The sequence below is a fragment of the Euleptes europaea genome, chromosome 14 (assembly GCF_029931775.1).
Source record: "Euleptes europaea isolate rEulEur1 chromosome 14, rEulEur1.hap1, whole genome shotgun sequence".
Taxonomy (NCBI): Eukaryota; Metazoa; Chordata; class Lepidosauria; order Squamata; family Sphaerodactylidae; genus Euleptes; species Euleptes europaea.
In genome coordinates this window covers 6,695,692-6,709,697 of record NC_079325.1, presented here as the reverse complement: position 1 = coordinate 6,709,697, position 14,006 = coordinate 6,695,692, and the positions used below count along the sequence as shown (strand labels likewise).

Here is a 14,006-nt window from a genome sequence, read left to right as displayed (position 1 = left end):
GAAGCGGGGGAGTTTGGACTTCGGCACGGCCTGAATAAAAACAGGCCGAATTTTGCCGAAGCCGAACTATACCAAATTTTTTTTTCAACAGCCCTAGTCGGAAGTGACTTGACGGCACTTAACACACACACACACCCATATATCAAGCATAGTGTAGTGGTTAAGAGTGGAGGACTCTAATCTGGAGAACCAGGTTTGATTCCCCACTCCTCCACATGAAGCCTGCTGGGTGACCTTGAGCTAGTCATAGTTCTCTCTGAGCTCTCTCAGCCCCACCTACCTCACAAGATGTTTGTTGCGGAGAGGGGAAGGGAAGAAGATTGTAAGCTGGTTTGATTCTCCTTAAAAGGTAGAGAAACCTGACCATGGCTCAGTGGCAGAGCATCTGCTTGACATGCAGAAGGTCCCAGGTTCAATCCCTGGCATCTCCAGTTAAAGGGACTAGGCAAGCAGGTGATGTAAAAGACCTCAGCCTGAGACCCTGGAGAGCTGCCGCCAGTCTGAGTAGACAATACTGACTTTGATGGACCAAAGGCCTGATTCAGTAGAAGGCAGCTTCATGTGTTCATGTGACATATAAAAACCAACTATTCTTCTTCCTGCCAACAAGCTTCACTGAGTGATCCTGAGGTCAGCATTTTAAGGTACGAGCCCCACACAACACCTGGCAAAGTTAACGGAACCAAATCGCCTGCCGCTTACTTTCTGAAGGATGATGTGGGACATGGAAGCGTTGGCGTGCACGATGATGGTGGCAGTCTTGTCATCCCTGATCTCCTTCAGTAGTGGCGTTGGGTCCCAGCTGTCATCCAGCATCCGGACCGAGAGCGTTTCCCTGGAGATAAGGAACTGACGGAGCAGCTTCTCCAAGTTTAGAAGGCCTGTGTGCAAGAGGAACACACAAAAAAACCCATTTGAGCATGCTAGCATTTCCCAAGTTTCTCTTTCCTACAACCTCGGTAGTAACAAGACAATATATTGCAGCATTAATGTCTGTACACACAGCCCCTCTATGATCAAAAGAGAGAAAGTGGGACATAACTTTGTCTGACCATTTGGAATGAGGCTGCCATCATTAATGGGGCCCCCATCCAGGAATGCTGCAGCCAGGATGTTGACTGGAGAGGGTTGTAGGGACCATATCACTCCAATGTTGACCCATCTACACTAGCTCCCAGTTTTGTTTCCAGGCACAATCATGGCAGAGGGGCTGTGGCTGAGTGGTAGAGCATCTGCTTGGCATGCAGAAGGTCCCAGGTTCAATCCCTGGCATCTCCAGTTAATGGGACCAGGTGAGTAGGTGATGTGAAAGACCTCTATCTGAGACCCTGGAGAGCCACTGGTGGTCTAAGTAGACAATACTGACTTTAACAGACCGAGGGTCTGATTCAGTATGGCAGCTTCATGTGTTCATGTGTATTTGGGGAGGGGCTGTTGCTCAGTGGTAGAGCATCTGCTTGGCATGCAGGGAAACCCAATGTTCAATCCCCGGCGTCTCCAGTTAAAGAGACTAGGCAAGTAGGTGATGTGAAAGACCTCTGCCTGAGACCCTGGAGTGCCGCTGCTGGACTGAGTAGACAATACTGACTTTGATGGACCGAGGGTCTGATTCAGTATAAGGCAGCTTCATGTGTTCAAGGTTCTGGTCTTGACCTTCAAAGCCCTATATGGTTTGGGACCAACATACCTGAAGGGCTGTCTACTCCCTTATGAACCCCCCGACCACTATGGTTATCTTTACAGGCCCTGCTTCGGGTTCCCCCTCCTTCTGAGGTTAGGTGGGTGGCAACCCAGGAGAGGGACTTCTGAGTCATGGCACCAAAGTTCTACAACTCTCTCCCCAGGGAGATTAATCTGTCCCCTTCTGTTTCCATCTTCTGCCAGCAGGTGAAGAACTTTTTGTTTTGTTTGGCATTCCGTCAACGATTCTTCCTTCTTAACCAGAGTTTTAATTGCTGTTTTTATGTTTGTATGTATGTTAGCTCTGTTTTTAAAATTGTTTTAATGATGTGTGTTTTTTATCAGTGTCTTATCTCAGACACAGCTTTTGGCAGCTTAATTGTTTTTAAGAAGCTCCGGGTAACTCCCCACAGTTGCTAGCAAGATAAAGTTGTTCTTTCCAGGTTCAGTTGCAAAACAAAACTCCAATTAAAAAGTTAAAATAACCCAAGTCATTACAGTTTCTTTAGAATGATTTAGAATAAATGGCTTAAAAATCGGGAGCTTATCTGAGATGTGCTTCCTCCTTCCCCCGACCGGAACCGGAACGGGGGGGTGTGGGTCAATTTTGATGGTTTTAAAATATTATTTTTGTCATGTATGTTTTAAAATGTTAGCTGCCTTTGTGGCCCTTGTGAGGGCAGAAAGGCGGGACATGAAGTCCATGAATAAACAAATAAATAACCATTTATTTTATTTCTGGTGCAACTACTGTTCATTGACAGCTGCATGATGAACAGCAATTCAGCAGGAACCAGTTTTGCTTGGCAGGGAGATAGATTGTTGGGAAAGGTCAACTCGTTGCATAACGTTGCAGCACAGGGTTATAGATTTGGAGATGGACCACGGACAACACAATTCTCTATCTCATCCAAACACCAAGGTCCACTTTTTTCTGCAGTCAAATCACAGCTGACTTGTGGCAACCCTGTAGGGGTTTCAAGGCAACAGACGAACAGAGGTGGTTTGCCATTGCCTGCCTCTGGATAGCAACCCTGAGATTCCTTGGTGGTTTCCCATCCAAACGCTAATCAGGGCCAACCCTGCTTAGCTTCCGAGATCTGGCGAGATCATGTACTAAAGGGGAGGGGGCGTGGCTCAGTGGTTGAGCATCTGCTTGGCATGCAGAAGGTCTCAGGTTCAATCCCCGGCATCTCCAGTTAAAGGGACCAGGCAAGTAGGTGATGTGAAAGACCTCTGCCTGAGACCCTGGAGAGCCACTGCCAGTCTGAGTAGACAATACTGACTTTGATAGACCAAGGGTCTGACTCAGTATAAGGCAGCTTCATGTGTAAATGCCTTTATCTGCTGACATAAACTCAGCACAATAATTACTTGCAATACAATACCATTGCTAAAACACCTATGTTCCATCACTCTCAAAATCTATGCAAGAAGACTTTAGGGTCCTGATAATCCTAAACCGGCAGCTGGAAGACTTTTCTCCTTGGATCGATTGCTTCTGAAAGCAATGCTTTTTTGTGTGTTGATTAACTGTCTCGCTTTTAACTGATTAAAGTAACAAATATAATAACTTGCTACAAGTGATGGTTGGAGGATATTTAACAAAGGCGACAGTTTTTCTCCAATGAATAACTCAGCAAATTATCCGATGTTTAGACAAATGCTCACACAGAACCGCCTCTCCCTCCCTCCCTCCCTCTCCCTCCTAGCCTGGTCATTTTTTTCATCATGTTGAACTAGAATGGGAGGAAATCTGATTTAAAATCCACAATTTTTTGTTCAGTGATAAATGGATTTATAATTAATGACCAATCGATTTAAAGATTTCTGCCATAAATTAAAATTCTGGAGCCTCTGCAGAGTGATTTCCTTTTTTCATTAGGAAGCATCACAGAAGAAAATGGAAGAGGTCAGCTTCCATCGTCTTCAATGGGAAGTTGTCACATGAGTTCTTGTGACTGGTTCTTTCTGGGCTTTACAAATTATTAGGCAAATTCATGGAGGTCAGGGACTACCAACAGCTGTTAGCAGAAAGGAACCTCCATGTTCAGAGGCAGTATACCCCGGGATACCAGGGACATGGGTAGTAGGTAGCCAGCATGGTGTAGTGGTTAAGAGCAATAGTTAGGAGCGGTGGACTCGAATCTGGAGAGCCGGGTTTGATTCTGAATGCTGGCTAAACACACATCCAGAAAATGAGAGCAAAATGCACGGAAACGCACAGGGAGAGAGAGGCGACCTGTGACAGTTGGGAAATGCAAGCATAATCAAAGCAAAGCCCCGAAGTAGTCGGCAGGGTGTCGGTGAGGAAACAGCCATGCAGAAATGGAATGTGTTAAAAAGGAACCAAACTCTAGGTGCAAAATGGAAGTTATTTCCCCCCCAGGTTTGCCCTCTTCCCTGTTGCTCTCCTGTTATTATCAACCGGAATTCATTTGGGGATTAATCCCTCTTGCTGCAATCACAAAAGAACAAGATTTCCTGACTGAGGGTGGGATTTAGCAGCATGAGAGAAACCCCTTTGCCACTTAAGCATCACTTAGCGCTTAGCTCTGTTTCCGGATAGTGTAGGTTGAAAACCGCCCACTGTTTCCATCTCTCTCTCCCCTCTAGCCTCAATTAAAAATATTTATTTTAAGGACAAAAGTGTGCAACCAGCCATTTTGTTATCTCTCCCCGCCCCACCTACCCCTGCCTTTGGAAAAATGAAGAATTTTCTAACTTGGAAGAAGTTATGATTTCCCTACACCTGCTGAAGAAGCTTTTCCAAGCTGACTTTCTATAAATTTTTTAAGCAGAGGCTAGATGGCTATCTGTCAGCCATGCTGATTCTATGACCTTAGGCAGTTAGTGAGAGGGAGGGCATCTTGGCCATCTTCTGGGCATGGAGTGGGGGGTCACTGGGGTATGTGGGGGGAGGTAGTTGTGAATTTCCTGCATTGTGCAGGGGGTTGGACTAGATGACCCTGGTGGTCCCGTAAGGGTGGGGCTGAGAAGTTCTTCAGTTTTCCAGCACTTGCTCCTTGATTTTCAGCCATGCAGCTGCCGCACCCTCTCTTCCTTTTGGGTCTTGCTGGGGGGCTGTGGCTCAGTGGTAGAGCATCTACTTGGCATGCAGAAGGTCCCAGGTTCAATCCCTGGTGGTGCAAGGGCGCAGGTGATGTGGCTGTTATCGGATATAAATGATTCTGTTACTCTGTGGCAAAATTTATAGGGGCAATAATTAAATATCAGAAGAAGAATAACACAAAGTAAGGCATTTTTTGTTCCTTTGTTTTCTGCTCAAGGCTATGGCTGTATGAGCAGTGATAGATAGATAGATAGATAGATAGATAGATAGATAGATAGATAGATAGATAGATAGATAGATAGATAGATAGATAGACAGACAGACAGACAGACAGACAGACAGACAGACAGACAGACAGACAGACAGACAGATAGATAGATAGATAGATAGATAGATAGATAGATAGATAGATAGGGGAGGGGCTGTGGCTAAGTGGTAGAGCATCTGCTTGGCATGCCAAAAGTCCCAAGTTCAGTCCCCGGCATCTCCCGTTAAAGGGACTAGGCAAGTAGGTGATGTGAAAGACCTCTGCCTGAGACCCTGGAGAGCCGCTGCTGGTCTGAGTAGACAATACTGACCTTGATGGGCCAAGGGTCTGATTCAGTATAAGGCAGCTTCATGTATGTTAATGTGTTCAATTACTGTGCCCAGCCCTTTCAAAGTCTCAATGTACAGGAGGGGTTTGCTTTCGATCCTTTTACCCTGTCTTATCCCTGTAGCCAGTCGCTGCCTTATCCTTCTCTCTGCAGCTCCTTAGAAGCAGGCCCCTGCCACATGGCAATTAGCAACTACTGGGCCATGCCGTATTCCGCCGGTCAATGCTATAACAAATGGACAAAGAAGCAAAGATTTACACCTAGCGAGAGCACTCTAGCCTCCGAAGAGGCAGCAATTCCCTCCGACAATTTCTAGCTTTATGTCTAATTTCAACTCCTCCCCCCACACCCCACAAATAAAATCAGATCCTGTCCCTTAATTTTACAGCCCCACATTAACAAGGCCATTTGAGAAGCTAAATGGAACAGCAATTTGGAGACGTGCGCCTTCAGAGCTGGGCCTTCCTTCTTGCACGATTATTTGTTTCTGTCCCTATCATCTGTGAGTGCAACTTTGACAATAAAGGGATTGAAATATTGCCCTTTGGGGGGGGGGAGGAGGAGGAGGAAGAAGACGACGATGACGACTTGGTTTTTATATGCCGACTTTCTCTACCACTTAAGGAAGAATAAAACCAGTTACAATCACCTTCCCTTCCATCTCCACAACTGACACCCTGTGAGGTAGGTGGGGCTGAGAGGGCTCTAAGAGAGCTGTGACTAGCTCCAGGTCACCCAGCTGGCTTCATGTGGGGGAGTGGGGAAACAAATCCAGTTCACCAAATTAGCCCCCGCCGCTCATGTGGAGGAGTAGGGAATCAAACCCGGTTCTCCAGATCAGAGTCCACTGCACCAAACCACCGCTCTTAACCACTACACCATGCTTCAAATGCTATGCTGTGGTTCTGTTGGAGAACCATGGCACAGCATTTGAAGGAGTCCTCCATGTGCACAAAGCCCCAAGTTCATCCTGGCCTCTACACTAAAAGTTTCTCACTAGAGTTTTCAACTCTGGGCCAGGAAATTCCTGGAGATTTGGGGATGTAGCCTGGGGAAGGTGAGGTTTGGGATGGGGTGGATTCTCAGGGGGGTATAATGCCACAGAGTCCACCCTCTAAAGCAGCCGTTTTATCCAGGGGAACTGATCTCTGTTGTCTGGAGATCAGTTCTAATTCCAGATGATCTCCAGGCCCCACCTGGAGGTTGGAAAGCCTTGTTCTTACGTAGCTGGTGTTGAGAAAGTCCTTTCTCTGCCTGAGATCCTGAAGCATTGCTCCATCAAGATTCAGCTTCAATCTTTGCACTTTCAGTAAAAAGAATCCACAAGAGCAGATATTTTGGAAGTCCTCTTTCTGCCTAGAAAGCCCCTCTGGTCAGGACAGACAATAGGAAGCTAGGTGTGACTCGGTATAAGGGAGCCTTGTCTCTCGGTATGTTTGCAGTGTTTGAGACTAGTTCTTTGTTCATTTGGGGGGGGGGGGCAGGATCCTAAGAAATGTTGACTGGTTTCACCTCTGCCTCCTTGAAATATTTTTTGGTAACATCTGGATGAGTTGCAATGACCTTGCAAGATCACACAGTGCCATTTGGGTTGGCCCTAATAAAAAGCATTACATGGAATTTGTTTCCTGTTCTGGATTTTGCATGGGCAAGCATGACTGTTGGCAACTTTTCCCTTCAGAGGTGATTGTATGTTAACTCCGCTGGGTGTAGTCTGGGACGGGATTATGCTCTTCTAAACCTGATAAGGCATTAGGAAGGACAAGTGGGAACCTGTGAATCCTGTGGGGGCAGGAATGCCATCTCCACTTTGTGTGTGTGGGGGAATCCATCTCCTCCTCGCAGGGGGTGAGGAATCCCATCTTAGAACCTTAGAATCATAGAGTTGGAAGGGGCCACCAGGGTCATCTAGTCCAACCCCCTGAACAATGCAAGAAATTCACAACTCACTCCCTCTCCCCACACCCCCAGTGACCAGTAGATGGCCAAGATGCCCTCCCTCTCATGAACTACCTAAGTTCATAGAATCAGCATTGCTTCTTCTCCTTGTATGGGGGGGGAATAGGTATCCCCTGGCCAGGCCCTGCTCTCTGAGGCCGTGGCCATCCCTAGAGTGGCCCGAGGTGTCTGCTGTGGTGGCAGCGCAGCTTGGGAGCTGCTCCCAGCTTCTGCCACCACTTGGCCTGGTGGCTCACCCCAGATCTCAGCGGTGGCAGCCACCTGTGCATGAGCAGACAACACTTTTTTAAACATCAGAGGAATTTAAACCCCCAATTTTTTTTAAATTTCAGATTTTTCTGTAGATCTAGGGCAGGGATGGGGAACCTCCGGCCCGTGGGCCGTTTAAGGCCTGCGACATCATTTGGTGTGGCCTGTGGACTCTCCCACAGAAGCTGCTGCCATTGCCACCGCAGGGCCACATGCACGTGTGCATGTGTGTTTGTGTAGGAAGCCTGGAAGGCTTCCCCCAATCACTGGGCTACGTAAGCGCTTGCATGGTTGGTGAATGCATGTGTGTGTGGAGGGGGGAAGCCAGGAAGGTGTGGGTGTGTGGGAAGCCTCCCTCCCTCTCTTTCCTTCCTTCCTTCCCTCCTCTGCATAGCCTCTCCTAGGGTTGCCAACCTCCAGGTGGTGGCTGGAGACCTGGCAACCCTAGCCTCTCCCCCCCCGCCGGGAGATCTACACCTGGTATTGCCCCCGAATGATGTTTTAATGGCCCTTGGCAGGAAAAAGGTTCCCCACCCCTGATCTAGGGGGTCCCCTAAGTCTACAGGAAAACTATTGGGGTGAGTGTGCCCTCAATCTGTGGATTTAACTATCTGCAGGCAGGTGGCACTCTTCGGAATTAGTTCTATAGATGTGCAAGATGTGCAGAGTTGCTTGGAATTTTCCCTTCGCTGCTTAAGCAGAAGAGCGATCGCTGCCAAAACGCAGCTAAGCCCAGTCGAGCCACCCCCACCCACACAAGAAGAAAAAAAGGTCTCCAGTTGGAAGAGATTCCCTTCTGTTCTGAAGACACAAGGCTGTGAAGTGCCCGATGCTGGCAGACGGAGGCGCTTTCAAGGGACTGTTTTACAGGCAGAACATGAGCCAGGGCTTGTAGACGCCTCCCTGCCACTTTGAAGTGTCTAAGCGAGGACCACCGAGCAAGGAGAGGCAGGATGAGACGTGGACGGCATGAGCAACTGTGCCTTTGCTGTTGTGCCAGCATACACTGTTTGGAAACCAATAGGAAGAGGTCCCATACGGGCAGAGGACTGGGCGACTGCAGGGCCAAGTTTACTGAGTGCTATACCGCCCCCCCCCCCAATTACATTCCATGCCCAGGCAAATCACAATCTGCACCAAGAAGAAACAGATTCTGGGATCTGAATAAATTATTCAGATTTAAATTATTCAGATTTGCATCTGCAATTTTGCATAATTTATTATGACCACTAGTCAGACAGATTGCTGAAACTCCACCAACAGTCAATGCAAATCTTCATTTCATTAACCTCTGGCTTCTGAGATCTGAGCAGGCTTTGCCCAAGCGCATGCCTGCATATCTTCTCCACCGTAAGATCTACCAACTTACTGATTTTTTTTCTTAAATCAAGACTCCAGAAACTGAGTTCTGCTGTCACATTCTGTACCAAGCTGCTTGGCAATAGTCTTGTAGCCCAGTCCAGCCTTGTGCAGGTCTACAATCTTGTCCCTGACATCCTTGGACAGCTCTTTGGTCTTGGTCATGGTGGCTAGTTTGGAATCTGATGGATTGATTGCTTCTGTCGACAGCAGAACCCTAACCCTAACCCTAACCCTAATCTGGCTGGTTGATAGGGGATCAAATACTTATTTCACTCATTATAATGCACATCAGTCTCTGACTTTTGTCTTCTGGGTTTCTGGGTTTTTTCCTGTTGTTATTCTGTCTCTCACAGCTACAATCAACCTACCATTAAAATTATGGACTGGTCATTTCTTCGTCAGAGGGCAAACGGGCAAATTTAGCAGGGGATCAAATACTTTTTTCCCTCACTGTACATCTGTCTGCTCTCTTCTAAGAATCTACCTATCATGATGTTTTCTGAACTCTTGAATTACTCCTGATTTTCTTAGGAGTCGATCCACAAGCATCAGCATTGGTTTGGGAAGGATTCTTCTGCACATCTGGCCCCCATGCATTTTTGTTAGTTTGTTCTCTTCTGTACATGGCTTAAATAATGGTTGCGTTTGCTTGCAATTTCCTTCTGTACTTGGAACAATCCTTTGTATTTATAATAAGTTGAGATCTTACCAACTATTTCTGTTTTTTTTATATCTATTCTTGTGAAGGAAAAAGATTGTAAATTACTTTATGAATATTGTTGAAGGCTTTCACGGTCAGAGTTCATTGGTTCTTGTAGGTTATTCGGGCTGTGTGACCGTGGTCTTGGTATTTTCTTTCCTGACCTTTCGCCAGCAGCTGTGGCAGGCATCTTCAGAGGAGTAACACTGAAGGACACTTCCGTGAAGATGCCTGCCACAGAGACTGAATGCTAGTCTAAGAAAATACATAATAAATGCAAAGCAATTATTGTTATTTTCCTTTATGATTTTTGACACTAAGTGAGCCTATCGCGCGGTGGGTTATTTAAGTCTATACTAATTCAGCGCAGGTATTTGTTATTTATAAATAACCTCCAGGTACTAGCTGGAGATCTCCTGCTATTACAACTGATCTCCAGCCAATAGAGATCAGTTCACCTGGAGAAAAGGGCCGCTTTGGCAATTGGACTCTATGGCATTGAAGTCCCTCCCCAAACCCTGCCCTCCTCAGGCTCCACCCCAAAAACCTCCCGCTGGTGGAGAAGAGGGACCTGGCAACCCTAGAGGGTGCTGTCATCATTGGGGTCATTATCGGTGATGTCACAGCACCCTCCCCCTTATTTTTTAAAAGATAGCCATTAACCCACCCACCCCCCGAAACCACTTGTCTTGAGGGGAGAAGAGGGAGTGGTTTAAGAAGACGACTGTCCAATCATTGAAAAGTGGGTTGGAGGTGGGTGGGACAAAGGAAACCGACAGAAACAAAAAACACTAGGGAAAAGCCAACTCAAATTCGGCTTCCTGAAAAACATTGCATAAAAGTGGTCTCAAAAGAGCCAGAGGGGGAAAAAACGAGGGAGGAGTGGAAGGAAGTGAAAACTAAAGGCACAAATATGCGTGCAGAAATCAGGGAATAACCCAAAGAACTACGGGGCCAGAACCAATGGAAAAGTCCCATGCAGAATAGCCCTGTATCTTGATTGTTCTCCCAGCTAAGGACAGTATATATATTTCCTGCGTCCCATTGTGATGTAGGTTACACTGAAAGAAAATGATCAGCTCAAGATCAGCTACTGAGCTTCTTGGCAGAGTGTGTTCTGGATTAACTACGGTAAGTATGGTGCCAGAAACACATGCCGCCTGCTCTTGATGCAATAATTAAGTTATAAATACCTGCTGTATTGCTAGAGACTTATTACCATGGAAGCTGGCTTAGGTGACCTTGGGCCAGTTACACACACTCAGCCTAACCTACCTCACAGGGCTGTTGTGAGGGTAAAATGGAAGAGAGGAGAATGAGGCAACCCATTTTGGGTCCCAACTGGGGAGTAGGATATTAAACACACACATATAATGGAATCATAGCGTGGGAAGGGGCCATTCAGGCCATCTAGTCCAACCCCCCTGTTCAATGCAGGATCAGCCTAGAGCATCCCTGACAAGTGTTTGTGCAGCTGCTGTTTAAAGACTGCCACTGAGGGGGAGCTCACCACCTCCCTGGGTAGCTGATTTCACTGCTGAACAACTCTTACTGTAGACATTTCCTAATATCCAACAGGTACCTCTATGCCCATAATTTCTTTTTCAGATTTATAACCCACCCTCATGCCCAGCAAGCCAGGCTCAGGGCGGGTAACAATAATTAAAACATAAGTACATCCAAATAAATCCAGTACATCCTTTAAGCCATAATCATTAAAACCATTAAAACCCTACTCAGATGGCCATAACTAACCCTAGGTGCCACAGCAAGAAATGTCAGCACATCAGCCCCCCAGATTTCAAGATGGGGGTGGGATGATACCCACTGTTGCGAGTCCTATCCTCTGCTGCCAACAGGAATAGCTCCCTGCCCTTCTTCTAAGCGACAGCCCTTCAAATACAAGAGAGCAGTCATATCTTCCCTCAATTTCCTCTTCTCCAGACTAAACATTTCCAAGTCCCTGAGCCTTTCCTTGTACAGCTCGGTCTCCAGTCCCCTGATAATCCTCGTTGCTCTCCTCTGCACTTGCTTGATTCTGTCCACATCCTTTTGAAGTGTGGCCTTTCTCTCTCTCTCTCTCTCTAAGTAGGGTGTAAATAATGATGTTAATAATTAATTGCCCCTAGAACTTAATTAAGTTAATAATTAATTGCCCCCTGAAACTTAATTATTTACACCCTACTTTTCTCCCATCATGAGACCCAAGGCAGAGTACACGGTGAGCGTCCAGATACTGACCAGACCCAGGTATCCTCCAGGCACTGACCAGACCCAGCCTGGCTTAGCTTCCACCATGGCTAGGGTTGCCAACCTCCAGGTGGGGCCTGGAGATCCACAGGAATTACAACTGATCTCCAAACTACAGTGATAAATTTCCCTGGAGTAAATGGCTTCTATGGAAAGTGGGCTCTATTGAATTATACCCTGCTGAGGTCCCTCCCCTCCCCAAACACCACTGCCCCCAGGCTCCACTCCCAAATCTCCAGGAATTTCCCAAGCCAGAGTTGGCAACACTAGTGACGAGGCTGCAGCATCAAGCAGCCTCTAACCGCCACCTTCCCTGTCCCCGTTTTCTCGGGAATCAGTTCTCAGGGAGGCTGACAAGAATTGATAAATCACCAGCTACATCTTTTCTCCATTACAGGTGAGGAGAAAGACGGTTCCTCCTCCCTACCCAAACTCAGTGCTGGCTGCACACTGAAATGTCTTTATTCAACAGTGAATTGACAATCATGCTGCTGGGGAGAAGAGGGCTGGGAACAAAAAGAGAAGGTTATTCACAGCCTGCGGAAGTTGGTGTCTTGCAGGAGATGGGCCGTCCCTCCCCGGCGTGGCCCCTAATCAAGGTGGGTAGAGGAACACCATAATTTACCTTTAAGGGGTAGCTTCCTGCCTCCCCCTCCTCACGGCCTGCAATCGGCTCATCCAGTCATACCTGATTAAAGCAATCAAACCCGACTCAATTAACGGTTGGGTGCCGAGTTATTTTAAAAGCGTTTTGGTTGCTGAGATTTTCGATCCAGTTAAATGAAGGATCAAATTAACCGGGGGTGGAATTAAATGGTAGGCGTCTGCTTGCCTGTCTGCCGGCAGGTGCATCCCGCTCTTCCAGGGTGCATTACCTGTGGGTTTACGCACACATATATGCCTATGACACCAAACTGGGAGGAGTAGCAAACACCCCGGAAGAAAGAGATAGAATTCAAGGAAATCTGAAGACAATTGGGAAAATGGGCGGATGTGAACAAGACGCAATTCAACAAGGGTAAGAGCAGAGTTCTACATCTGGGTGACAAAAATGAAAAGCATGCATACTGGATGGGGAATATAGTTCTTGGTAGTACTGTGTGTGTGAATAAGAGCTAGGGGTGCAGGTGGACTGTAAGCTCAATATGGCTGGGGCAACCAAAGCAGGGCCTCTGAGGATGACTTAAGTGAATGGGTAGATAAATAGGGGAGATGGCGTTCCTTGGTTCCTGTCCATACAGGGCTTTAAAGGTCAGCACCAGCATCTTGAATTGAGCCCAGAACCAAATTGGAAGCCAGTGTAGATGGAGCTAGACTGGTGTGATATTATAGTGACGTTACTACTACTGATGAAAAAAATACAGCTGGCAAAGAGCCCTCAAGTCCAGTGGCATGGGGAGTGCAGAAGGGCAAGCACAGGGTGATATAGAGGGAAAGCACCAAGAACCCAACTGTGTGGATGTTCTGTTGCCACTGCAAATGACTCTGTAGTAGTAGTAGTAGTAGTAGTAGTAGTAGTAGTAGTAGTAGTAGTAGTAGTAAAAGAAGAAGAAGAAGAAGAGTGGTTTTTATATGCCAATTTTCTCTACCACTTAAGGGAGAATCAATCTGGTTTACAATCCCTTTCCCTTCCTCTCCCCACAACAGGCACTTTGTGAGGTAGGTGGGGCTGAGAGTGTGGGGCTGAGAGAGTGTGATTAGCCCTAGGTCACCCAGCTGGCTTCATGTAGAGGAGTGGGGAATCAAATCCAGTTCACCAGATTAGCGTCTGCTGCTCATGTGGAGGAGTGGGGAATCAAACCCGGTTCTCCAGATTAGAGTCCACCACTCCTAACCACTACACCACACTGGGTCTCAGTGGTGGTGTATGCACTGTGAGGAATCCCTGCCATATAGAAGCAGCCTCTGCTAACAATTCATATGAACGCATAAAGCTGCCTTATACTGAATCCCACTGTTGGTCCATCAAGGTCAGCCATTGTCTACTCAGACTGGAAGTGGCTCTCCAGGATTTCCGTCAGATATCTTTCATGTTACCTATTAACAATCCTTTTAACTGGAGATGCCAGGGATTTAACCTGGGACCTACCACTGAGCCATAGTCCCTCACTGAAAGTCTTTCACTTCACCTCTTACT

The 14,006-nt window shown here is 47.0% G+C and overlaps 1 protein-coding gene across 1 annotated transcript in view; it reads right to left on the bottom strand.

Annotated features, from left to right (window-relative positions):
- Positions 1-14,006, bottom strand: part of GRIK4 (glutamate ionotropic receptor kainate type subunit 4) — a 433,443-nt gene that overhangs the window by 128,518 nt on the left and 290,919 nt on the right. Inside the window, 1 exon segment of the mRNA XM_056860247.1 lies at positions 703-881. Within this exon segment, the coding sequence (XP_056716225.1) occupies positions 703-881 (179 nt within the window).